General features: G+C 42.3%; 1 protein-coding gene across 1 annotated transcript in view; it reads right to left on the bottom strand.

Annotated features, from left to right (window-relative positions):
• Nucleotides 1–25,912, bottom strand: part of dbr1 (debranching RNA lariats 1) — a 50,764-nt gene that overhangs the window by 19,196 nt on the left and 5,656 nt on the right. The window contains exons 2-6 of the mRNA XM_060929352.1: nucleotides 18,437–18,719; nucleotides 18,228–18,352; nucleotides 7,922–8,002; nucleotides 7,758–7,843; nucleotides 2,456–2,680 (exon numbers count right to left, since the gene is read on the bottom strand). Of these exons, the coding sequence (XP_060785335.1) occupies nucleotides 2,456–2,680; nucleotides 7,758–7,843; nucleotides 7,922–8,002; nucleotides 18,228–18,352; nucleotides 18,437–18,633 (714 nt within the window). The 5' untranslated portion in view covers nucleotides 18,634–18,719. The remainder of the gene's footprint in view (nucleotides 1–2,455; nucleotides 2,681–7,757; nucleotides 7,844–7,921; nucleotides 8,003–18,227; nucleotides 18,353–18,436; nucleotides 18,720–25,912) is intronic.

The following is a 25,912-nucleotide window of genomic DNA, read 5'->3' as shown; positions in this document are numbered from 1 at the left end:
CTCCTTTCTACTTTTCTGCTCTTATTATGAAGACATAGTGTGTTTTTCTTCATATCCCATGGATATTTTTAACTTTAACACGCAACCAGGAGCCAGTTTTCTTGCTTATTCGAGAGAGGAGCTGCTGGCCCTGAAAACAATGGGATGAGCCAGGATACGACACCCCATCCCGGCCGAGCTGAGGAGGAAACACAGGGGCTGCAAAGCCGGGGCTAAGCTAAAGGCTAGGCTAGCGGAAAACCGGCGGCGCTACAAACTATCCATTCCCTCTGTTATCATGGGGAATGTGAACTCGCTGCCGAATAAGGTCGACGAGCTATCCACACTGAACAACCAGCGGATTTACCGGGAGAGCAGCTTATTTATTTTTACGGTGACATGGCTAACACACCTTGTACCGGATGCTAACGTGGACCTGCGGGGATTCACTGCTGTGAGAGCCGACAGAGACACTAAAGCATGCGGGAAAGGCAAAGGTGGGGGACTCATCATTTACATGAACAACCGCTGGTGTAACCCGGGACATTTCTTCATAAAGACAGTCTTGTGTTGCCCGGACTTGGAGCTGCTAGCATCACCGTCTGTGTTTACATCCCTCTGAGGGCAGCCGCAGCCGCTGCATGTGAGGGGATTCACTCTGTCACAGCAAGGCTGCAGACACAGCACCCTGAGGCATTTATCATCATTTCTGGGGACTTTAAACACACTACTTTGGCTGCTTTTTACCAGGCTGTGGACTGTATCTTTTTAATTTCCCTGAGGGAACCCTCCCAAAGCGATCAATAAAGTTCTATCTAATCTAATCTAAAGTAAGTGCATTATCGCCTAGCGCTTTAGTGTTGTTTACTTATGTGTGTGTCAATAAATAACATTATCCGTGTACGACGCAAACACAGGAACACCTAATTTAGAGTATCGTCTCTCTTATTTCTTACCCTGGCAACAGTCAACTTGTGAATTGCCGATTTTCTTGGTCTTTTTCTCGGCTCTGCTTTGGTCCTCGGCTTTTTGCGGGTGCCTCGCACGAAGCGCTCCCATTTCTCTCTCATTGTCCGGTCTTTTGGGAAACGATGAGTACTAATCCCATCAAGATTGGTGTTGCTACACCCTCCTACGATACATCTGTTAACCATTTTAATAATTACGCAATAACGTTGAAGAAATTTGCAGAAAACCACCAGGTCGTTTTCTCATAAACAAACCAGCGCTGGCGTAGGATTCAGAGGGAGGTGTCCCGCACGCGACGTCACGAAAATCAGTGTTTGCCGGGAAATCCAAATGCCAAGTTTTTTCAGAGGCGGACCAATTCGCCTCAAATGGCTCGATTTCAACTGAATTTTTCTGGTATTGCGCAAGGTAAAAAAATTGCACAAAATGCAAAATGTGACAGATATTTGACCAAAGTTTAATATAAAATAGGAGAATTACATTGATCTTGCTCCTGAATTTACCCGTGATATGCACTTTAAACATAGACTCTGCTGCTATCGATCCTTCTACCTCATAAGCAAATTGCACCACACGATATTTTTGCATATACTCTGTTTTTTTTAAAATCATCATATTTATACGTATTGTACCACTGTACAGTTATTTATCCACATACTGCCACCTTGCAGACTCTAATTTTTTTTTTAAATTGCGTGTTTAACTGTACTTCTCTGTGTGCCTTTAAATTGCCCACGGAACAAATAGTGAGTTTGAATTTGTTTATTGCGTGGCTATTTAACAGTCGTCGCCAAGAGAACGTGACGTAATGCAATTTAAAAAAAATAAACTTGTTTTGTCGTCATAAAATAGTACTTTGAACAAAAATGCAACAAAATATTGAAGTTCTGATAAATACGAGTCAAATGTATGAAAGTTTTAAAAACACATCAGATCCATTGTGTTCTGAGCACGTGTTGCCAACAGTGGAGTTGCAGCGTGCCCTCTGGTGGACAAACTGTGCAACGACAACACATAAAAGTTGAAGGAGTGGTCTTCTGTCTTTCCATTTCTTTTTTAATTTGTCATTTATCGGCTGTTATAAATGCTGATATCGATTTATCTGCACTTGGCTCATATCGGATGATAACGTCGGCGTGCTGATTTATCAGAGCCGGGATCAACAGTGAAGCGCTTTCTTTTCATCAACAACCCAAAGCCTTTCACCACCGAGTCACTACTGCCACTCAGAATAATGAACGAGTACCTCGTGCTGCAAGGAGGTTCTGGGTTCGAACCCAGCGGCCAACGAGGGCCTTTCTGTGTGGAGTTTGCATGTTCTCCCCGTGTCTGCGTGGGTTTCCTCCCACAGTCCAAAGACAAGCAGGTTAGGTTAACTGGTGGCTCTAAATTGACCGTGAGTGTGAATGGGCGTGTGTGTGTGTGTCAGCCCTGCGATGAGCTGGCGACTTGTCCAGGATGTACCCTGCCTCTCGCCCATGGTCACAGATAAAACAAACAAACCAACCTCGTGCTGCTTCATGGCGGCGAATTTGACGTGTAGATGTGCAGAGAACCAGTAGCTGGGCTGAACGTGATCGAGGAGCTCAGCGGCAGCAGGACTGCCCAGCGTGCCCGACTCCACCTCATCACGCAGGAACTTCTTCTTCCTCAACAGCTGCTCCGTGCTCCCATAGTAGTAGATGCCCCGCGGCCAGTCGTGCGTCATGAACACATCCATAGGCATGCGGATCTGGGATGGAAGTCAAGAGGAGGGAGGGGAGGAGGAAGGAAGGAAGAGGGGAAACAAAAAACACCCACCCACCCACCACTTTCAGTTTTTCCATCATTATAAAAATAAAAAATAAATAAATCAAAACCAGCTACTCCATGTGCCGCATTCACATTAGCGGTGGCTGATCTCCAGGATATAGTCTCTCGTGGATTTGTAAATTCACTCTCAATAAGAGCATCTTTAAATATAAACAAGCCAGTGACGTCTCAATACCGTGCACATACATGTCAACCCCTACGGATTTCCTGTATTCCCTACGGATTTTGGCATTTTAAAAATGGTATGGGCGTAGTGGTATTCAACTACGGATTTTTCTACATCTTAAAATTATTTTGATTTATTACCATCAAAAAAATCGTCATGAAATACGAAAATGCATGGGAGCTGCCATGTTCTACATTTAGAATTACTCAACCGGTACTTCCGCTAGTACCAACAAGCCATTCCGAATGTCTGAGCATGCGCAATTGTGATTTTCCTGCACACCGAGCGGGAAATAACAGCACGTAGCGTAACAATAGACAGGTCAAGAGGTCAAGATGTCGGCACCACCGAAGAAAAAAAACTCAAAACATCTAAAACTGGAGGTCGCTTTCTTCCCGAATGGACAGAAACATTCAATGGAATAATAAAAAAAGAGACAGCCGTCAATTAATTTCTTCATGCAAAAGCCAACAAAGGTTGTATCTGACACTATCAAACACTACGTTCAGACTGCAACCTGAAACGACCCATATCCGATTTGTTGTGAAATCCGATTTTTTTGTTAGGCCGTTCACATTACCAATTATATGAGACTTGTATGCGATCTCCAATATGAACGGAAAACGACCCAAAAGTGTCCCGCATGCGCAAATTGACACGTAATAAGCACATCTACGTAATACATAAACAAAAAAAAAAGCGCACTCTTCAAGTTTGCAAGTAAAGCATGGAGATGAGGCGAGACCTGGCGATGTGGTTTTTGTGGCGGCGGCGGAACTCACACAGTAATCTGATTAATGTGGGCAGCAGACTAATGAGACCGAAGGTGTCAAATTACTGGAAATTTCCAGAACAATCTTATAATCTTGTAATACAGGATGGTTTAAGTTATAAATCAGTTATAGAAACTGTTTTATTTAATCAGGCTAACAGATCAACATCCAGGTCCCTACCAAATCCACCATTAGCTTGATCAATTCTATAAAAGTCTATTTAAATTCTGAAAACTGTACAAATGTTGTTGTTTTCCACCAAAGAGGCGGGATTAGCCAACGCAGAATAGTGACGTTTGTCTCTTGTTGATGACGTGTAGGTCGCATGAATGCGACCTGTCCGGTCAGACTGCAGTCGCATGTGAAAATAACGGATATGCATCGGAATTAGGACCACATATCCAAGCGGCCTGGGTCGCATGTGAAAAAATCGGATCTGTGTCGTTCAGATTGTCAATAACAAATCGGATACAGGTCGCATATGGGCAAAAAAATCGGATATGGGTCGTTTCAGGGTGCAGTCTGAACGTAGTCTTAGGGTGTTTTCACACCTGGTCCCCTTTAAGTGGACCAAAAAGTGGACCAACAGAAAAAGAACTCCGTTCTTTTTGTGTTCACACTGAATTTATTACAAAGAGGACTGGGTTCTCTTTCTGGTCCAGTTAAGCTTTGATGGGGCCTCAGTCCTCTTTCTGTTCACACCAGGTCCTCTAGAGCCCTCAGACCCCCAGTGCACGGAATTCTGGGTAATTTTCTCTTGAATCAAAATGTCTGCTGCCATGCTTGCCCTGCTGTATTCTTTGATCAAAATAGTGCGGATTAAGGAAAATAAATTTATTCCAGCGGCTGTGGTAAGTTCCAAAAGGAAGTTGAGTTTCCCTGCTACAGTCACGTGACCAACTACGGCAAACGAAGGTTAAACTACAGTGAAAAAGGCGAAGTGAACCCGGTGCGCTTTTTGTTCACAATGCGCAGATTAGCCGAACCGTACCGTTGATTTTTAGCGAACCGTACTGAGACCACCTCCTGAGGTGGTCTCAGTTCGGTTCGCTTTAGAGGGGTCTGGGTACGGTTGGAGTGTTCACATACGCGCAAAAAATGCCGAGTCATCAATCTGAGTTCGGTTAGATGGCTGAAAGGGACCAAGTGTGAAAACACCCTTAAAATCAGAAGTGGCATTTTGCAATTTCATTGCTCAACACAACCTCCCGATGTCCGTCGCAGACCATTTCACGGAACTCGTCCCTACACTATTTCCAGATAGTGACCTAGCAAAGAAATTCAGCTGTAAACGGACCAAGGCGACTCAGATTATAAAACGAAGTCTAGCACCAGAGGCCACTTCTCCAGTGATAGATCATTGTAAGACTATGCCCTTTTCTGTAATGATTGATGAAAGCAATGATAAAAAGAGTGACAAGAGACTGGCAGTGCTTGTCCAAATTTTTGATGTGAATGTTGGGGCTCGATCCAGAATTTTGGACATGCCAGTGTGTAACATTGGTACAGCGGAGTCAGTTTTCAAAACTTTGGATGAAGTATTACAGTAAGTATGTTATGTCCATTTTAATGAATATAGAATAAATACATTTCTATTTGTATGAATGATTTCTGAAATATAACTTTGTTTTAAAGATGCATGATGATCGTAATACTAATAAATGAGATGATCGTTTAAAATCAAGAGATGAGAAAAAAATTAAATGCCTGATGTGATTATGTATTTGTAAATAGGCTTTAATATATGAATAAAAATAAATTCTTTAACTCTAATGTTATGCACAATTATCTCCTTTGTATGATTAATGTCTGAAGTATACAACCACGATTCCAAAAAAGTTGGGACAAAGTACAAATTGTAAATAAAAAACAGAATGCAACGATGTGGAAGTTTCAAAATTCCGTATTTTATTCAGAATAGAACACAGATGACATATCAAATGTTTAAACTGAGAAAATGTATCATTTAAAGAGAAAAATTAGGTGATTTTAAATTTCATGACAACAACACATCTCAAAAAAGTTGGGACAAGGCCATGTTTACCACTGTGAGACATCCCCTTTTCTCTTTACAACAGTCTGTAAACGTCTGGGGACTGAGGAGACAAGTTGCTCAAGTTTAGGGATAGGAATGTTAACCCATTCTTGTCTAATGTAGGATTCTAGTTGCTCAACTGTCTTAGGTCTTTTTTGTCGTATCTTCCGTTTTATGATGCGCCAAATGTTTTCTATGGGTGAAAGATCTGGACTGCAGGCTGGCCAGTTCAGTACCCGGACCCTTCTTCTACGCAGCCATGATGCTGTAATTGATGCAGTATGTGGTTTGGCATTGTCATGTTGGAAAATGCAAGGTCTTCCCTGAAAGAGACGTCGTGTGGATGGGAGCATATGTTGCTCTAGAACCTGGATATACCTTTCAGCATTGATGGTGCCTTTCCAGATGTGTAAGCTGCCTATGCCACACGCACTAATGCAACCCCATACCATCAGAGATGCAGGCTTCTGAACTGAGCACTGATAACAACTTGGGTCATCCTTCTCCTCTTTAGTCCGAATGACACGGCGTCCCTGATTTCCGTAAAGAACTTCAAATTTTGATTCGTCTGACCACAGAACAGTTTTCCACTTTGCCACAGTCCATTTTAAATGAGCCTTGGCCCAGAGAAGACGTCTGCGCTTCTGGATCATGTTTAGATACGGCTTCTTCTTTGAACTATAGAGTTTTAGCTGGCAACGGCAGATGGCACGGTGAATTGTGTTCACAGATAATGTTCTCTGGAAATATTCCTGAGCCCATTTTGTGATTTCCAATACAGAAGCATGCCTGTATGTGATGCAGTGCCGTCTAAGGGCCCGAAGATCACGGGCACCCAGTATGGTTTTCCGGCCTTGACCCTTACGCACAGAGATTCTTCCAGATTCTCTGAATCTTTTGATGATATTATGCACTGTAGATGATGATATGTTCAAACTCTTTGCAATTTTACACTGTCGAACTCCTTTCTGATATTACTCCACTATTTGTCAGTGCAGAATTAGGGGGATTGGTGATCCTCTTCCCATCTTTACTTCTGAGAGCCGCTGCCACTCCAAGATGCTCTTTTTATACCCAGTCATGTTAATGACCTATTGCCAATTGACCTAATGAGTTGCAGTTTGGTCCTCCAGCTGTTCCTTTTTTGTACCTTTAACTTTTCCAGCCTCTTATTGCCCCTGTCCCAACTTTTTTGAGATGTGTTGCTGTCATGAAATTTCAAATGAGCCAATATTTGGCATGAAATTTCAAAATGTCTCATTTTCGACATTTGATATGTTGTCTATGTTCTATTGTGAATACAATATCAGTTTTTGAGATTTGTAAATTATTGCATTCCATTTTTATTAACAATTTGTACTTTGTCCCAACTTTTTTGGCATCGGGGTTGTACATGTTAAAAAGTTGCATATCATTTAAGTATGTTATTTATGAGAAATAAATATTATCCTTTTTGTGTTAATTATGTCTGAAATATTCCTTTTAATACAAGTTGCATGTAATTTGTTTTAAAAACATTTGTAATTATGTGGAATTAATATTTCCTTTCGTATTGATGTCTGAAATATTTTTTTTTAAAGTTTGATACAAATTGAAAATTTTGATATATTTTTAAGTGAACCCCACATTATTGGATTATGTGAGAAGAGACACTAAATTTTGTTGAACTGATATAGGGTTAAGAAAACACCGACTGTTGTTTAATTGAGTGTTAACAGTACAGATGGATGTACAGAAATAAACTAGTGCATATATTAGGTAAGATCTGATACATTTTTATTATGCATGAAATATTACTATGGATTTGGTATGGAAATTATGGATTTCTTTACCAGGGAGTACAGGTGAGAGCCGTGAGGGGTTGACATGTATGCGTGCGACAGCTTTGGGCATCATCTTTTTCGAGTCACAAAACAGACTCAAGTGTGCTTGTGTAGGACTCAAGTGTGCTCGCTAGTACGGTATCTGTACTCGATCAAAAAAAATTCCTTCTAACTCCTTTACTCTTAGTCGGACGTGTTACCTGTTTCAGCTTGAAGACGTCGCTGTTTCTGACGTGGTAGACGCTGCGCAGGGTTTCCTGGCTGTATGGTGGAAACTCGTAGTGCCCTATAAACACAGAGATTTAAGAGTTAACACATTAGCTGTGGGCGTGGCAAGTTTGGAGAGCTGGAATATTTGCTTTACCTTTTCTGTAATCGTGCGTTTTAAAAATTCCAGAAAGGCCACCGATCCGTATGCCTCTGTAGCGAACGACGCCGGCATAACCTGCAATGACAGACGAGTAAAACAGTGTCGTTTAACTCTTTTACCAGAGGCTCAAACATGAAGCCTGTTCTGAGCATTGAATTTGTGATGTCCTGCTCAGCGGTAGTGACTAATATCTTATATGAAAGCAGACACTCTGGGCTTTAAAGAAAATATCTCGTAAATAAACAAATTGAGCTTAAAGTTGGTCTTTATGTCGGTCTTTTAGTTTTAAAAAAAGCTGCATTTTGAATTTGTTCTTAACGATATAACCGTTAAAAAGTGATGAAAATAGACGGGACTATTAACTCCATCGTGTGTGATGTCATTTTCGGCGATCACAGTGGAGGTGTACAAGTGCACGCTATACTATGTCAGCGGGGCGAAGTATTCTGTCAGGGCGTATATCGTGACCGGAAAAACGGACAACAGGTCGAGCGAGGCACAAACAGAAGCAGGGTCAAAAACGAGGAACAGGAAACCGGTCAGGAAATAAGGCTCGGTAATGTGTCACAACAACGCAATACTTCGCAAAGCAAGTCTGCATTCTGAGTCCGTACTCAGGCGTGCGGATTGCGCCTTTAATCCCGTGCACGTGGGAGTCAGTTCAGAGCGCTCGCTGTCCAGAGCACACCTCAGAGTCCTTCTGTTGTGACAACTAGACTATAGTATAATATTATGGTCTAGCATGCCTTCTCAATCGATTTGTTTGTATTTCTCCACAAAACTTATGGCAATGCAGTATTAGAAAAGGAATCAAAATAAAGTAATGGTTAGTTTATTGCCTGTTTATTTAAAAAAATTTATATTATATATATATATATATATTTTTTTTTTACCTGCTTATTTTCCATCTGTTTGATGCGTGAATCCTACGTCACGCAGCGCCACCCTTGCTTTTGTCTCCTAATACATCCATATATCTGGCTAATCCAGTATGGCCACGCCCACGGAAATGGCCTGACGGACTGAGGTTACAACTTTAACATGTTTTTTTAAGCTCAAGTCCGCTGAAATTCTTTTGTCTGGAACATCTTGTATTAAAGGAGAATTGAAGGCAAATTTTTTTTTTACCATCAAAATTCTGTCATTTTATTAAATATCGGAATGCATTTTTGATCGCCATTTTGTGGCTGTTATAGCAAGTTACGAGTGTTTTGAAATATGCTCTGTAATACATCAGTCCATATGTCAAAGCAACGGCCGTAAACGAGATTCGTCGAGACCTGTGCGAGACATCGTAGGACGGAAGTAAAACGTACAGCGGAAATCAAAGTCATCAACCCTGTGTCTGAAATCGCTCACTCGTTCACTACTCCCTACTCCCGAAATAGGGAATTCTACATAGAGGACTATATAGTGAGCTCATTGGTAAAAAAAAAAACACAAAAAACCAGCAACAAGCACTCCCCGGACACCAGTCCGTTGCGCTGGTATTTACGTCATTACTGTCGCACAATTAAAACGTGCCAGATCAACCGGCTGGTAGTTTTCAAAATAATAAACACATGCATGTGTTTTTGTGATAAATCCATATTATACTGAGCGCATTTCCCACATTAATCAATACAAAGTCCCTGCAGCTTTCAGTTCTTTTAAATCAAGGCTGAATACTTTCTTCTTTGCCGCTGCCTTTTATTAAATCAAATTTGAGACTTTTAATTTGATTTCTTTCAGCGTGACCGTAATGCACGATGGGATATACTGCTTTGGTTAGTGACCATCGTTGTACACTACTTTTCGTGATGCATTGTGGGATACTTTGAGTGCACTATATAGGGTGTAAATAATCCTCACTAAGGTTTCGGACAGCACTACAAAAAGGCGTCCTCACTATACAGTGCCCTATATAGTGAGTAGGGAGCGATTTCGGACACCGGGGTTGTCAAAAGACGCACGTGTCCTCTTTCGAATGCTGACGTAATCAAGCCCGAAGTTTTGTTTGTTTTGATAGCAATCAGGAAAGTTTGAAAAAAGTAGGCAGTAATCGTCATTTAAACTCGTTTCTGTGCAATACTTCGTGAAGATCGCACGGATAAGCGACGCCTGACGTGGACCAAACGAACTAAATTCAACACGGCTAAAAACCGAACAGGCCGATAAGGATAACATTTACCGTATTTTTCAGACTATACGTCGCTCCGGAGTTTAAGTCGCATCAGCCAAAAAATGCATTATGAAGATGAAAAAAACATATATACGTCACACCGGACTATAAGTCGCACTTTTTTGAAGGGTTATTCTATCCATAGAATCTGTGATTGTATCTGATAAGCGGCGTGTGGTTACTGCGCGACTGCATTGTTTATTTAATAACCGAACAGCTGAGCAGTGATAACGCGCCCTTTGCCCTGTAAGTAGCCTAGTCTGATTATTTTAAATATCTACTACTATCTTTAATACTACCACTATCGTTATTACTAATGGCATTTATTATTATTATTATAACTAATATTAGTAGCCTATTACTGATGCATTAATCAGTTTGCTTTTAGAATATTTTTACCGGTAGGGCTTATTATCGCCCCATGGCTCTTTCATCTGTGTTATTAAAGCTGTAGTCATCATCGAGGAGTGTCATTCTTCATTTTTGTCGAATTTTATTTCATCAAATCAGAGGTCAAGTAGGCTATAGGTATATCATCTCCAAAAACAGGTACGGTAGTAAAAACAACCGTCTAGTGAAAAAAAAAAAAATCAACAACCACCGCTCAGAGAAAAAAAACAGGCAGAAAGTGCGCCTGCCAGTTAACGTCATATCAGATAAAAACATTAAATGTTATTCAGACCATTAACACCATAACATCAGAGACGAAGAATAAAGTTCATCTTGGAAGGAGAGTTATTTTTAAAAATGCTTTGTTTTGTTGTCAGTTGTAACGGTATTTTTTTTTCTTTCAGTGGTATTAATAGAGTACACGGCACATACTGGCGGCACGGTGGTGTAGTGGTTAGCGCTGTCGCCTCACAGCAAGAAGGTCCTGGGTTCGAGCCCCGGGGCCGGCGAGGGCCTTTCTGTGTGGAGTTTGCATGTTCTCCCCGTGTCCGCGTGGGTTTCCTCCGGGTGCTCCGGTTTCCCCCACAGTCCAAAGACATGCAGGTTAGGTTAACTGGTGACTCTAAATTGACCGTAGGTGTGAATGTGAGTGTGAATGGTTGTCTGTGTCTATGTGTCAGCCCTGTGATGACCTGGCGACTTGTCCAGGGTGTACCCCGCCTCTCGCCCGTAGTCAGCTGGGATAGGCTCCAGCTTGCCTGCGACCCTGTAGAAGGATAAAGCGGCTAGAGATAATGAGATGAGATGAGACGGCACATACTTGCATGCAAAGCTACATAGCGCCCTCTCGCGGTGAAAAAAAACAACACCACATATATACGTCGCACCAGAGTATAAGTCGCATGGCCAGCCGAACCATGAAAAAAAGTGCGACTTATAGTCCGAAAAATTAGTTGCCAATACGAGTCAAGATATAAGGTTACTAAAACTGAAAACGTAATTGAAGAACACGTTAATTAAGAAATAAAGCAAGTTTAAAAATGACTTCAGTTCTCCTTTCATGTATAATGATGACATTTTATAACCCTGTCATTTCAAAATACCCTGGATAATCGCTTTAAGAGTTTGCAGTTTTTCCGTTAGTATTTCTTCAGCTATCGTTGTGCTGTGTGTTTCATCTCTGTACTCATGGGACTGTTGAGAGGTGTGAATTGTTCGCCCAGCAGGGGGAAAATCACACTCCTCCCCTTCCCCATTGCCCTGCTCATCAGCAGCTAAACACAGTCACGATACTCTCCACGCAGAAACCCAGCGGCGTCCTGACTAATCTTATGACACGCTTATGGCAGTAAAATAACTGATTTGTTCATACTGATCGAAGATGTCCATTTCCATTCTGCCGGTGGAATGGAACGCCAGTCAGGCCTAGAAATTCATATATTTTTTCACCAGCCAGCCGGACTAGTTACCTTCCAAAGTAACTCGCCAAACAGAAAATCAACTCGCCAAAATTTGTTCATGTATGAATTTTACTTCTGTTAAAAATAACACAAAAGAGAGTAGTTACCATTGTTCATGACTAATGTGCATTTATTTCAAGACCCGAGCATACATGTCAACCCCTCACGGCTCTCACCTGTACTCCCTGGGAAAGAAATCCATAATTTCCATACCAAATCCATAGTAATATTTCATGCATAATAAAAATGTATCAGATCTTACCTAATACCTAATGTCAGATACAACCTTTGCTGGCTTCTGCGTGAAGAAATTAATTGACGGCTGTCTCTTTTGCTGGTTTGCATTCTTTACATGCATTTGAGATTTCACGTGTTCCCTCACGTGGTAAATTCCAGAGGCAAACACTTTCACGTCTCTACAACAAATTGTGCAGTTGACATACTCAGCACCCATTTTGGAAGCGATAATTATTCCATTGAATGTTTCTGTCCATTCGGGAAGAAAGCGACCTCCAGTTTTAGATGTTTTGAGTTTTTTCTTCGGTGGTGCCGACATCTTGACCTGTCTATCGTTATGCTACATGTGCTGTTATTTCCCGCTTGGTGTGCAAGAAAATCACAATTGCGCATGCTCAGACATTCGGAATGGCTTGTTGGTACTAGCGGAAGTACCGGTTGAGTAATTCTAAATGTAGAAAATGGCGGCTCCCATGCGTCTTCGTATTTCATGACGATTTTTTTGATGGTAATAAATCAAAATAATTTTAAGATGTAGAAAAATCCGTAGTCGAATACCACTACGCCCGTACCATTTTTAAAATGCCAAAATCCGTAGGGAATACGGGAAATCCGTAGGGGTTGACATGTATGCCCAAGTATTCTGATACTGTTGTTAAATACATAAATGAGAACAACACAGAGCACCATAATATAATTTCAACAAATAATAATATATTGGAAAACTTGGCAACTTGGTGTATGAGTATTGAAAACAAATATACTTACTATCATGACTATAGCACCCAAAATACGTCCAACACGCTTTCTGTATTTAACCATTTATGAGAGAGAAAGCATTAGGAGCTTCATATTGACTAGGAATCAACTTGGAAAAAATTAATTATTCCATAAAAATCGTATCTGAACTGAGCGCTGATAACAACTTGGGTCGTCCTTCTGCTCTTTAGTCCGAATGACACGGCGTCCCTGATTTCCATAAAGAACTTCAAATTTTGATTCGTCTGACCACAGAACAGTTTTCCACTTTGCCACAGTCCATTTTAAATGAGCCTTGGCCCAGAGAAGACGTCTGTGCTTCTGGATCATGTTTAGATACGGCTTCTTCTTTGAACTATAGAGTTTTAGCTGGCAACGGCGGATGGCACGGTGAATTGCGTTCACAGATAATGTTCTCTGGAAATATTCCTGAGCCCATTTTGTGATTTCCAATACAGAAGCATGCCTGTATGTGATGCAGTGCCGTCTAAGGGCCCGAAGATCACAGGCGCCCAGTATGGTTTTCCGGCCTTGACCCTTACGCACAGAGACTCTTCCAGATTCTCTGAATCTTTTGATGATATTATGCACTGTAGATGATGATATCTTCAAACTCTTTGCAATTTTACACTGTCGAACTCCTTTCTGATATTGCTCCACTATTTGTCGGCGCAGAATTAGGGGGATTGGTGATCCTCTTCCCATCTTTACTTCTGAGAGCCGCTGCCACTCCAAGATGCTCTTTTTATACCCAGTCATGTTAATGACCTATTGCCAATTGACCTAATGAGTTGCAATTTGGTCCTCCAGCTGTTCCTTTTTTGTACCTTTAACTTTTCCAGCCTCTTATTGCCCCTGTCCCAACTTTTTTGAGATGTGTTGCTGTCATGAAATTTCAAATGAGCCAATATTTGGCATGAAATTTCAAAATGTCTCACTTTCGACATTTCATATGTTGTCTATGTTCTATTGTGAATACAATATCAGTTTTTGAGATTTGTAAATTATTGCATTCCGTTTTTATTTACAATTTGTACTTTGTCCCAACTTTTTTGGAATCGGGGTTGTAGAATAAGCAAAGTTTTGCCTCACCATGCAACTAACTTGTTTATAGAATAAGCTTTGCCTGTAACCCACCCTGTGTGATGTAGACACATTTTCCTTTTTTGTCATGGTTTCAACTTTGGCTCATATATTCTCAACATTGTAGATATTGAATTCTCACCACTGTAGATATTCTTATAGAAATAGAAGTACAATGAACTTTTTAAATACACCTTTATATAATAGCCACAAGACACACACAGGCCAGTCCCAAGTCTGGATGAAAGGTGAGGGTGGCATACTAACCCTTATCATGCTGGATTTAAATGGGCATTTTTATTGCCCATGAAGAAGCTTTATTTCTTAATTAATAAAATATCATGAGAATCACTGACAAACCATACATTTCCTGAAAGGGTGGACTTTGGGTAATAATCTAGTGAGATTTTTGCAAAAGTCTTACCTGCTCGGGGGTGATTTATAACCCTAATTACCTGTTAATTAGCTAATTAACAGGTATGCTCAGGTGAGCCAAAAAGGGGTGAAATGTTGTATTTTTTTAATAAAGACAAGATATCAACACCAAATTTTCAGGATATGTCCTTGGCGGAACTAGTAGTAAATTTTTGCAAATTCAGCTCATTTGCATAAACCGTTGCCATGGCAACAGCAGATACCCTTGTGATGAACTAATGTAGACCTAGTTTGGTTATTTTGATAGATTTCATCATCTTTGGCTATTTGAATAATATAATATATGGGATCAGATCTATTTTACCACATTATTTTATCTGTTCTTCTATTTCAGTCATAGCAACCAACATTTATACTTCATTCTTTAATCACTAAAAGTTGATACACGTGTAGCCATATTTCTTGGCAGTGTATCCTGAAATTTTCATATTAATATACAAAGTCTGAACGATTTTACACCATCTGAAGCTAAAGCGCGTGTGTTGAAATGCTGTTTTACGATTTGGCGAGTTGTAAACCGAGCGTGACGTCACGCGCTCTGATTGGCTGCCGAGTTCAAAATGAAGCTGTTCGTTAACACCCGGTAGTTAATTTATGCACGATCGTATTTAAACTGTTTACCTGGCCCTTGGTCAGGTTGGGGAGCGTGGAGTTTGAACATATTTCTATTTGAATTTCACCGTTCTGATGGTCTCCTTGCCGCAACCGTCTTCGTCTACAAGATGCTATTTTCCCGCCAAAACGACGCTTCCGAACAGCGCCGAACACCTCCGAAGATGCACGAAGACGACACACTCCTGCCGCGGAGCGGAGCGTGACGAAAACAAAGATGGCAGACCTCGTATCGAAAAGGTGCATTTTACAAACAATTTCTTCACAATTCTGGATAAAATATGAGTAATAAAATTTGTTAATTTGTATCAAAAACGTACTGGCCCGCCCGGGCCACTGTTTGGCCAAATTTAGTGGCCCGAAAGACATAAAAAACACCGCCAGGCCATCAGGCAAGTGCTAATGTTGAGCCCTGCACTAGTAATCTTTCACTTAAAACCTCAAAACTCGATCAAAATCAATCAGATAATTCACTTGTAAACTTTCACTTAAAACTTTCAAACATAAATTCAAAGTAGCACTAAGACCCCGTCCACACGTAGCCAGGTATCTGCTAAATCGAAGATATTTTTCTACGTTTTGGCCTGTCATCCACATGAAAACACATCAAAAACGAATATTTAAAAAAACTCCGGGCAAAGTGAAGATTTTTGAAAACTCCGTGTATGCCTTTTCGTGTAGACAGAGATAACCGGAGGTTTGCGTTTTAGAATGTCACAATCTGCGCCAAAAAATGACAACAAATCTGCCCTGACGTCAAACGTGCGACCTTTGTTTACTGCAGAGGCCAGATTAAGCATGGACTTAAGCTAGCCGCACACCACGGCGATCCACGCGGTACCGAACCGACCCATTTCAGAGCCGACTCCCGACAGGGCACGCACATATCCCCCGACTGTTGACGAGTGCAGTCGCGATTGAAGCGACACGTGACAACTTAATAGCTTTGTGATTGGCTATTGGATATAGTTACTGTTAAATCCAACACTTGAAGATGCTACAGGCTGAATTACAAATGACACAACATGGAATATGTAGCGCACTATCTAGGCTGCATGAGCTATTATTCCCAACCTTAAATAGTGCACTTATATAGGGGAGTTAAAGCGATTTGGAATTCAGCCACACAACTTGAGCAGAGTGGCTTTCCAGCCCACTGTGTCTATGGATAAAGCTTCAGTCTATGGAATTACAGTATATACCTGCATTAGGTGCTACCAACACGTATTCCTCACGCTAGAAATTGTGTTTAATGATGTCACGTGTTATATGCGAAAGATATGATTGGCTTTTGCTAGCGACTCTCGCCGATCAGTCTGGCTCCCGATTAGTTTTTCGAATCGGCTGTGAGATGAGTCGGTACCATCGAAAACTAGTCTTTACGCCTGACTCGCGACTTCAGTTGGCTCGGTACGCTGAAAATCGGCGTAGTGTGCGGCTAGCTAAAGAGTAATGGATCGGAGTAGTGCCTTGAAAGCGTTAATTATTGTGCAGGTGCTATTTACATGTTTAATTTTAGAAGCCCAACTACTGCTCCAAGAGCACAGGCGATGTGATTAGGGGGGAGGATTTGGGGAAATAACCATCTACAGGTTTGGAATGCTTATGAATGTGATTGAAAACGCAGATGTTCGGTTATGTGTGGAAGGGATTTTTTTCGAAGACGAGGTGGTGTGGATAAAACATTTTTATAAACGGAGGGGGGGAGAATGTTCGGTTTTAAAAATACCCGGCTACGTGTGTACATGGCATAAGACACGACCACACTATTCAAATACACTCACCAAACACATTCTCTGCCGTGCAAAATTTCACTAAACACTTTAGAAGTTGTACAATTTCTGAAATGGTACGGAAGACCAGTTTAATTTCACACTCAAATGTCCATTATATTCTGATTTAAGGTATCTTTACCTTAAAATGTGTAACTGGCTGGTCGAACATTTGCTTATCCATGGAAATTCATTCTCCCATGCAACCTGGGATTTGCATTCATATTTTTGCCGTTTGGTATTGGGTTTAGTGGCCATGATGAATGACTGCTTGTAAAAAATGTCGGACAGCCTGGGTGAATCCTACATTACGGAAGTGACTGTCGTTCCGTTCGTTGATTGGTTAAAAATCAGTTGACGTCAGCAGTGTTTCTCATTCGATTCTGATTGGACATAATCGGGAGTATTTTTAACTTGGCGCTAGGGATTTCCCAAAACCGGGAGATTATCCAATTTTTAACAAATACGATCGGGAGGCGGGAGACGGAGGCTAAAATCGGGAGCCTCCTGCCGAAATCGGGAGGGTTGGCAAGTATGTATACCACTCAACGCCAGCCAATATTATTTAAATAATGACCTCAATTTCGTCTCAGTTATTATTCACCTCGCCTTCAGTGAATCCTATAAGGAGGATTTCCTTTGGAGTGTGGTTATTCTCCCCTCCTGCATGGGTGCAAGTATAACATTTTCAAAAACCTGAGAAGTCTGACAAGGTCAGATCTGCGACGCAGGGAGCGAATCTGTAAACAAGCAGCTCATTGGCTGGCTAGGTGTGCCACAAGCCAATCACAATCACCGACAAAGCTGCCTTGACTGGAAAGGCATGTCTGCTTGGGCGTTAGCGCCAGTTACGCAGAAGCCTTCTGCGGCAGGTATACTTTGACACGCGAGCAATGTTTCACTATAAAAATTCCGTAATTTCCGTCCGTTTTCCGAGATCGTGGAAAATCATTGGCCCTATGAGAGTGAGACAGTGAGAGGGCCACCGCCTCAAAAAAAATCTTAACGGATTTACACGATTTGGAAAAATGACTTTTTCAGAAGCGAAAAAACCGGAGCTTCCGGCACATGCCGGAAAACTTGCACCCGTGCTCCTGTCTTCTCAGGGAGTTTTTCCTTTGCCACCGTGTCCTGTGACTTGCTCACTGGGGATCTAAATATACATCTGTAATACTGCTCTGTAACAATATCTATTATTAAAAACACCATACACATAATATACATTGAAATGAAATGAAATACTCAAAGGGAGCAAGACATTACAGCTTTCTGAGTCTGAGTGAAAAAGACTTGCGCTGCCGCTTTAAATTTCGGCATCCTGTCTTCTAATCATCTAGGAGCACAGACAACAAGAAGCAACACACACACACACACATCCTAATATGTCTTACCCAAATAGTATATATTTGGGGCCACCCAGCCTCCATAGGGAAGCTCCTGCAGATGGTTAGAAGCCTCATGGTTGCCACCGATGAAGATGGTCAGGACGGGTGCTTTCTTCTCCCCTGAATAGTACCTTCCACAAGCAGATGTATAAGACCTCAGAAAAGAATCAACAAAGAAAAGAAAAGCTGTGACACCCAAGTGTGAGGTGGCTTACTTGTAAAAGGTCTGCATGTGCCTGTACTTGGGTGGCACTGCCATGCACTTCAGGTCTCCTTCATTCCTCACAGCCTGGAAATCCCCGCAGCACAGCAGCACGTCCACCTTAACGCCTTCCTTGCGCTCCAGGTAGCCAATGGTCTCGTAGATCTTATCCAACTCGCCATGGCAGCAGCCTTCCACTGCTATTTTCATGTCTGCGTTTGGTTGGTTCTCCTGAAGTGCAATCAACCAAGTAAGATCAGCAGAAGCTTCTCTTTGGTCTCAGTGCCATTCGCCTCCTGTGGAACAAACGAACACTAGCTTAGTCTACACCCTGTGTACAGGGTTCCCCCCGGGCTCTGAAAAATAAAATATTATTCGCTTTTTCTTAGTTTATCTAATGGCCCTTTTCCACTACCCTTTTTCAGCTCACTTCAGCCCGACACGGCTCGCGTTTCGACTACCTCAGAGTGGGGCTGAAGCGAGCCAAACCGAGCCGAGTGGGGCTAGGGGCATGAGGAGACACTCCCCTGTGCACTGATTGGTGAGGAGGAGTGTCCTCACATGCCCACACACGCCCCGCGAGCACGCTGGGATCTGTAAACACCGTAAACCCGGAAGAAGAAGAATTACGAATTACGAGAATTTCTGAAGCCTTATGCGCCTCGCCTCATCTATACGCTCTTGCCAGTATCTGTTGGCGTTGTCGGTGACAACAAGCCACAGCACCAAGACCAGCAACACTAACGACTCCATGTCCTCCATGTTTATTGTTTACTATCCGGGTCGTGAGACTACCGCTTAAAAGGTCACTGATGTCACCGTTTGCGCCGCCTAACGACATCACGTGACGTCCACCCACTTTCGCTAACTCCACCCAATGTGTCCACCCACTTCCAGCCAGCACGGTTCAGCGTGGTTGTAGTCGAAATGCAACTCCAACAGCCCCGCTCAGCCCGACTCAGCCCAACTCAGCACGGCACGGCTCAGCCCAACTCAGCCGCGTTAGTAGTGGAAAAGTGGCAAAAGTGGACTTAATACAGGTTTAGACCAAGCGAATATTTGTACAGATACAGCTAGGCCTCTCCATTACGTAGAACATTTGGGCTCCACTCCAGCCTCTTGATTTCAGCCTGAAGGTTAGAGGAGCAGCCTTGGGCCCAAAGGGACGCCGGTTCGATTCCTGGGGTGGGCAGGAAAGATATGAGGGGAGTTGAGTGAATGAACAGCACTTTCCCCTTCCTCTGTATTCATGGCTGATGTGCCCTTGAGCAAGGCACCTAACCCTCAGCTGCTCCCCAGGCGCTGTATCATAGCGGCCCACTGCTCTGGGTATGTGCGTGTGTTCACGGCTTCAGAGGAGGAATTTCACTGTGCTTGTGCACGTGTGACTAAAAGTTTTCTTCAAACTAAAATAACCCTCTTTAGTTTGAGCTTACTGAAGGTTATTTTAGCACGAAATTATTCTAAAAGAGGTATTCGGACTCCCTTTGGCCTTTAACTTCAACACAAAACTTGATTAGAGAGTCAAGAAGAGTCTTGGACCAACCAACAGTGAAGGAATCCGAATTTCCTGTTGATTTACAAACCGAACACAGAATGGCATGGCGTTTTTCATCTCCTCACTGGTATTGGATTTCAACAAATAGAGGGATTTCTATAAAAGATGACTTCTCTCATCTCATTATCTCTAGCCGCTTTATAATGTTCTACAGGGTCGCAGGCAAGCTGGAGCCTATCCCAGCTGACTACGGGAGAAAGGCGGGGTACACCCTGGACAAGTCGCCAGGTCATCACAGGGCTGACACATAGACACAGACAACCATTCACACTCACATTCACACCTACGCTCAATTTAGAGTCACCAGTTAACCTAACCTGCATGTCTTTGGACTGTGGGGGAAACCGGAGCACCCGGAGGAAACCCACGCGGACACGGGGAGAACATGCAAACTCCGCACAGAAAGGCCCTCGCTGGCCGCGGGGCTCGAACCCAGGACCTTCTTGCTGTGAGGCGACAGCGCTAACCACTACACCACCGTGCCACCCAAAGATGACTTCTGATAATGATAAAGATGACAAATCCATCCATCACCGTGATGACGGTTAGTAATTTTCTCTTCGCCACTGATGGATTCTCATCAATCGTCAATGACGAGTAAGTAAAGTCTTGGGTACGATTAAAGAGGAACTTCTGGAACTGTTCTCAGGATGTTAAGGAAACTGCATACATGGTTCTGGTTCATCCAAAAGCTTGGGACTATAGGCTTAGCTTAGCTGTTTCCGGTTGAGAGTACATCGTGCGCATTCTGGCTGCCACTTCTTACCGGAGCTTTTTATTTTATTTTCTCTCTCTTTTTTTTGTGTAGTTTGATGTTTGTTTGAATGTTTTGTCCGCCGGCTGTGGTGTAGCTCCGAACCCAGTTTTGGGAGTCGGTTCCCTCCAGGCCTTGGTTCGCTATGGGTGACGCCTGTGCTCCTTGCTATGGACTGCAGTGAGCTCAGTGCTCATTTTAACATTGTGGTTGTCCAGCGCTCTGTGTGGCGGTGCTTTAGTGCTTGGCGTGATGTTCGGAGTGATGTTGCCCGGCGGCGGCTGTGCTGGCGGTGTGGGACTTGTTTCCGTGAACCTTTTGGCGGGACTGTGGCTGTTACACCATTGGAATGACATCCTGACCTCTATTTGGTTGACTTTTTTTTTTCTCCTCCCTATAATTGTAAGGCAACCTTGGGTTTTGAGAACAGTGCTATATAAATTGAGCTTAGGCCAAAAAAAAAAAAAAAAGTGTTTCCGGTTAAGTAGATTTCAAAACTAGGGTCGGTAGGCAGGCATTTTTTTTTCAAGATGGCTGCCATAACCTATATTTAGTAGGGCTGTAACGATATGCGTATCGAAATCGCGATACGCAGAGCCACGATCCGTATCGCGATACAAGAAGGCAGAATCGCGGTACACCCTTTCAAACTTCTCCTCAGCCCAAAAACAGAGGCGCTTCCAAACTTCAATTTATGAATACTTTACTTTTTATTTAAATTACATTTTAAACTTACTTAAATTACTTTTTTTTATATCTATTAGTAAGTTGTTTTTTCGCCGACCTGCGACAATCTTCTGCAAGTCACGCAACGTCCACACTCGCCACTGGCAGAGCATTCATTTCTTTTAAGTGGTCGCCATTCTGGTTGCGACGCGGGGAGCGAATCTGTAAACAAGCAGCTCATTGGCTGGCTAGGTGTGCCACAAGCCAATCACAATCACTTGACCGGAAAGGCATGCAGTGTTGCCAGATTGGGCCGGTTTAGGTGCTTTTTGGCTGGTTTTGAACATATTTTGGGGTGGAAAACGTTAGCAATATCTGGCAACACTGAAGGCATGTCTGCTTGGGCGGAAGCCTTCTGCGGCAGTTACATTTTGACACGTGAGCAATGTTTCACCATAAAAATTCCGTAATTTCCATCTGTTTTCCGCGATCACAGAAAATCATTGGCCCTATCAGAGTGAGACAGTGAGAGAGCCCCCCCCCCAAAAAAAAATCTTAACGGATTTACACGATTTGGAAAAATGACTTTTTCAGAACCAAAAAAAACAGAGCTTCCGGCTCAACAGTATTATTTTGAGAAATAAAACAATCTTTGGATATACATTTGTTCATTTTTGCATACATATTACTCATTCTCTGCAGTGGTCTGAATTATTTGTTATTAAATAGTTAATGTAAGTAAATGTTAAGTCAAATTTACTACTTTATAAAAACATTTAAAAAAAAAATCGTGGGCGTATCGAATCGTGGGTCAAAAATCGCGATACGAATCGAATCGTGAGTTGGGTGTATCGTTACAGCCCTAATATTTAGACAGGAATAATTTCACAAAATATAATGAATTTCTTTGCAGGTCACCTGAGTTACCACCTTCTGATGAATCTGATACAGCATGAGACACCTTTTAACATGAATTTTTCTGTAAATATAACAGCTCAATACACCATGAGAGAGAGAGAGAGAGAGAGAGAGAGAGAGCAGCCCCGCCCCTCTCTGCTCCCTGAGTGCAGCTCGTCGCCTTGGTAACGGTGAAGGGAAAAGACACAATATAACAAGCAAAGAGCGCTTTTTCTCAGAGTTCCCTCTCCTCGAACAACGCTGATTTACACAGAAACGAAAGGAGCTATTCACAAAATTCTTTCACACTGAGTGCTACAAGGCTCCCATGAACACATTAATGTAATTTTTTTGTCCCTAGTGTAAAAATGTGGACACTAGAGCGAGTTAAAAACAAGTGACTTTTCTGATTTTGCAGTCAAAGCGCTGCCACGTTTATAATGTGAGTCTATGGGAGAGCGCGGCTGTCCTCTCCTTACTTTCAGGCTTCTCATTCAAAAACTGTAAATCCTATCGCTCAGGGAGACACTTGTCTTGATTCACACAATGTGTGACTACAACTTTTGAGAAAATTGTGTGTGTAGAGTGAAAATTGTGGCTGAGAAAACAGTTTAAATGAGAAAGTTAGAGCTTTTTTTTTTCCAAGCTGCCTACACTCTAAACTCCTGAGCTCCACTGGTGTGTAACGCCATAGACACCCATTATAAAGCCTGAATTTCTCCAGATGTGCTCATGGTGTTTGATCTGTGACTGATCAAAAAGTATAGAACCCAGCAAAAAAGTTGAATGACAGATCCACACAGGAGAATTTTGTCTCCGTTTTAAAGTTTGAATCATGTCTCTAGGTGAAAGACAAAATAAGCGTCATCTCTGCTTCTGTTCCCTCCGACGGCCCCGACACACTACTGCCTCCGCCGAGTGCGCGCGCACACCGCATGTCGGGGCCGCGGATGAGTTACTCTCCCCTGATCAGCGAAGTCGGCGGGGAATTTGTGGTTATTATCGGTACAAACAGCGCGAATCACAACTTAAATGAGTGCGGTTCAGTTTGACATTACTGTCAGTCCGTTAGATAAACATTTTAATTTTATTAAAATCGAAAATTAATATTTAGAGCCTGTGGGCTACAAAAATAAGTCATTAAAGTAGCCGGCTGGACTTAATTGTGTAGTCGGCTGTATGGCCGGCAGCCGGCGCTTGTGGAAAGCCCTGATTTTCCCAGTGAGTGACAAAAACTTCCGGTTCACGCGGTTGGGTTATATGTAAAAGTCGCGACTGGGAAAAAAACCAAAAAAAGTTTAGGGTCGGTCGGGTAACCGGAAACACACTTTTTTTTTTTTGGCCTTATTATATTATTCTTAGCTAGCAAGCTGTGTAGCTGTGTTTTACACGGCCAATTCTCAAAAAACATGGCCCAAACACGGCCTATACATTTTATACTAACCTGTGCTAACCAAAATTTTGTTGCTTTGTGAAGTAGTTTTGTGCATTTCTGTGGATATTTTTGTCGACGGTCAGCGGTTTCCCGGGGCGTGCGTGCTTTCCATATACAGGGATCGAAACGGGAATTTGGGAGCACTGGTCCATTTAGACCAGTGCCTCTCAGAGGTACTGGTCCGAATGGAGTAGCGCTGGTCCGTATTTATAATTAAAAATTTCAAGCCGATTTTATATATTTATTTATATAATGCAACCATATTATACATGAGTGATCAATTTCAGCTGTCTATAAACTTCTTCCTCAGTCATCTCATTATCATCACAATCTTCGAAACCCTCATCCAGATCATCATCATCATCTATCGGGTCATACACCACATCATGCTGCGCCTCCTCGTCATCTTCATCTTCCACCTCCTCATTCTGTCTCTCCTGGGGCTCTACATCTCCTGCCACATACTCACCCTCATCACCTGCAGGCTGCTCTGGCTCATCATACTTGTTGAGCGATATCTGTTTGTTTTGATAGCTGTCAGAAATATCATGCCAAGGACTTTTAAACTTCGTGGGGGTCTAATCTATCTGACCAATAGCGGTTCAAGTTACATTTGTCTTCACGGGCAGCAACGAAAATGAACGGGAAGAAACGAAACTTCGCGCAGCCATGCTGCATGTAGCGGTGTATACTGCACACGTAAACAATATGGCGGCGCCCGCGTCTATGCCAACTTGACAAATGTCTCACAAAATCTATTGAAATTATCGTAAAAAACGGTAAAATAGACCAAGTTCTGCTTAAAATGGGCAAGAATCGTTGATAGAAACCATCGAGACAGTGAGTAGTTTGATATATATAGCGTGGCGAGCCAGTCGCCCACTCGGTCGAGTACATGTTGTCACTAGTCGCCCGTACCCTTTCCAACTCGCATTGGTGAGTGGGTGACCGCTCGTTTCGATCCCTGCATATATGGAAGTTAAATTGAGAAAATCAAATTTATCTCCAAAAATGTAGCGCTCTTATTGGTCAGACTTCGAAACGAGGCTTGAACGGAAGCAAAATACTACAAGTTTTGAGAGCTTCGCTGGTGAAGCTCGGCAGGTTTAGAATGAGTAAGTCGTGTATTTAGATAAAGACCTTCGCAAGTTTTTAATCATCCAAGCCTGATAAACTTTACACTTTCCTATATACCCACTGCTAAATAATATTAAATGACCTAAATTACAACCCCGATTCCAAAAAAGTTGGGACAAAGTACAAATTGTAAATAAAAATGGAATGCAATGATGTGGAAGTTTCAAAATTCCATATTTTATTCAGAATAGAACATAGATGACATATCAAATGTTTAAACTGAGAAAATATATCATTTAAAGAGAAAAATTAGGTGATTTTAAATTTCATGACAACAACACATCTCAAAAAAGTTGGGACAAGGCCATGTTTCCCACTGTGAGACATCCCCTTTCCTCTTTACAACAGTCTGTAAACGTCTGGGGACTGAGGAGACAAGTTGCTCAAGTTTAGGGATAGGAATGTTAACCCATTCTTGTCTAATGTAGGATTCTAGTTGCTCAACTGTCTTAGGTCTTTTTTGTCGTATCTTCCGTTTTATGATGCGCCAAATGTTTTCTATGGGTGAAAGATCTGGACTGCAGGCTGGCCAGTTCAGTACTCGGACCCTTCTTCTACGCAGCCATGATGCTGTAATTGATGCAGTATGTGGTTTGGCATTGTCATGTTGGAAAATGCAAGGTCTTCCCTGAAAGAGACGTCGTCTGGATGGGAGCATATGTTGCTCTAGAACCTGGATATACCTTTCAGCATTGATGGTGTCTTTCCAGATGTGTAAGCTGCCCATGCCACATGCACTAATGCAACCCCATACCATCAGAGATGCAGGCTTCTGAACTGAGCACTGATAACAACTTGGGTCGTCCTTCTCCTCTTTAGTCCGAATGACTGATTTCCATAAAGAACTTCAAATTTTGATTCGTCTGACCACAGAACAGTTTTCCACTTTGCCACAGTCCATTTTAAATGAGCCTTGGCCCAGAGAAGACGTCTGCGCTTCTGGATCATGTTTAGATACGGCTTCTTCTTTGAACTATAGAGTTTTTGCTGGCAACGGCGGATGGCACGGTGAATTGTGTTCACAGATAATGTTCTCTGGAAA

This window comes from Neoarius graeffei, chromosome 9 (genome assembly GCF_027579695.1).
Source record: "Neoarius graeffei isolate fNeoGra1 chromosome 9, fNeoGra1.pri, whole genome shotgun sequence".
Classification (NCBI taxonomy): domain Eukaryota; kingdom Metazoa; phylum Chordata; class Actinopteri; order Siluriformes; family Ariidae; genus Neoarius; species Neoarius graeffei.
Note: the sequence above shows the minus strand (reverse complement) of the source record. Positions and strands in the feature narration are given on the sequence as shown.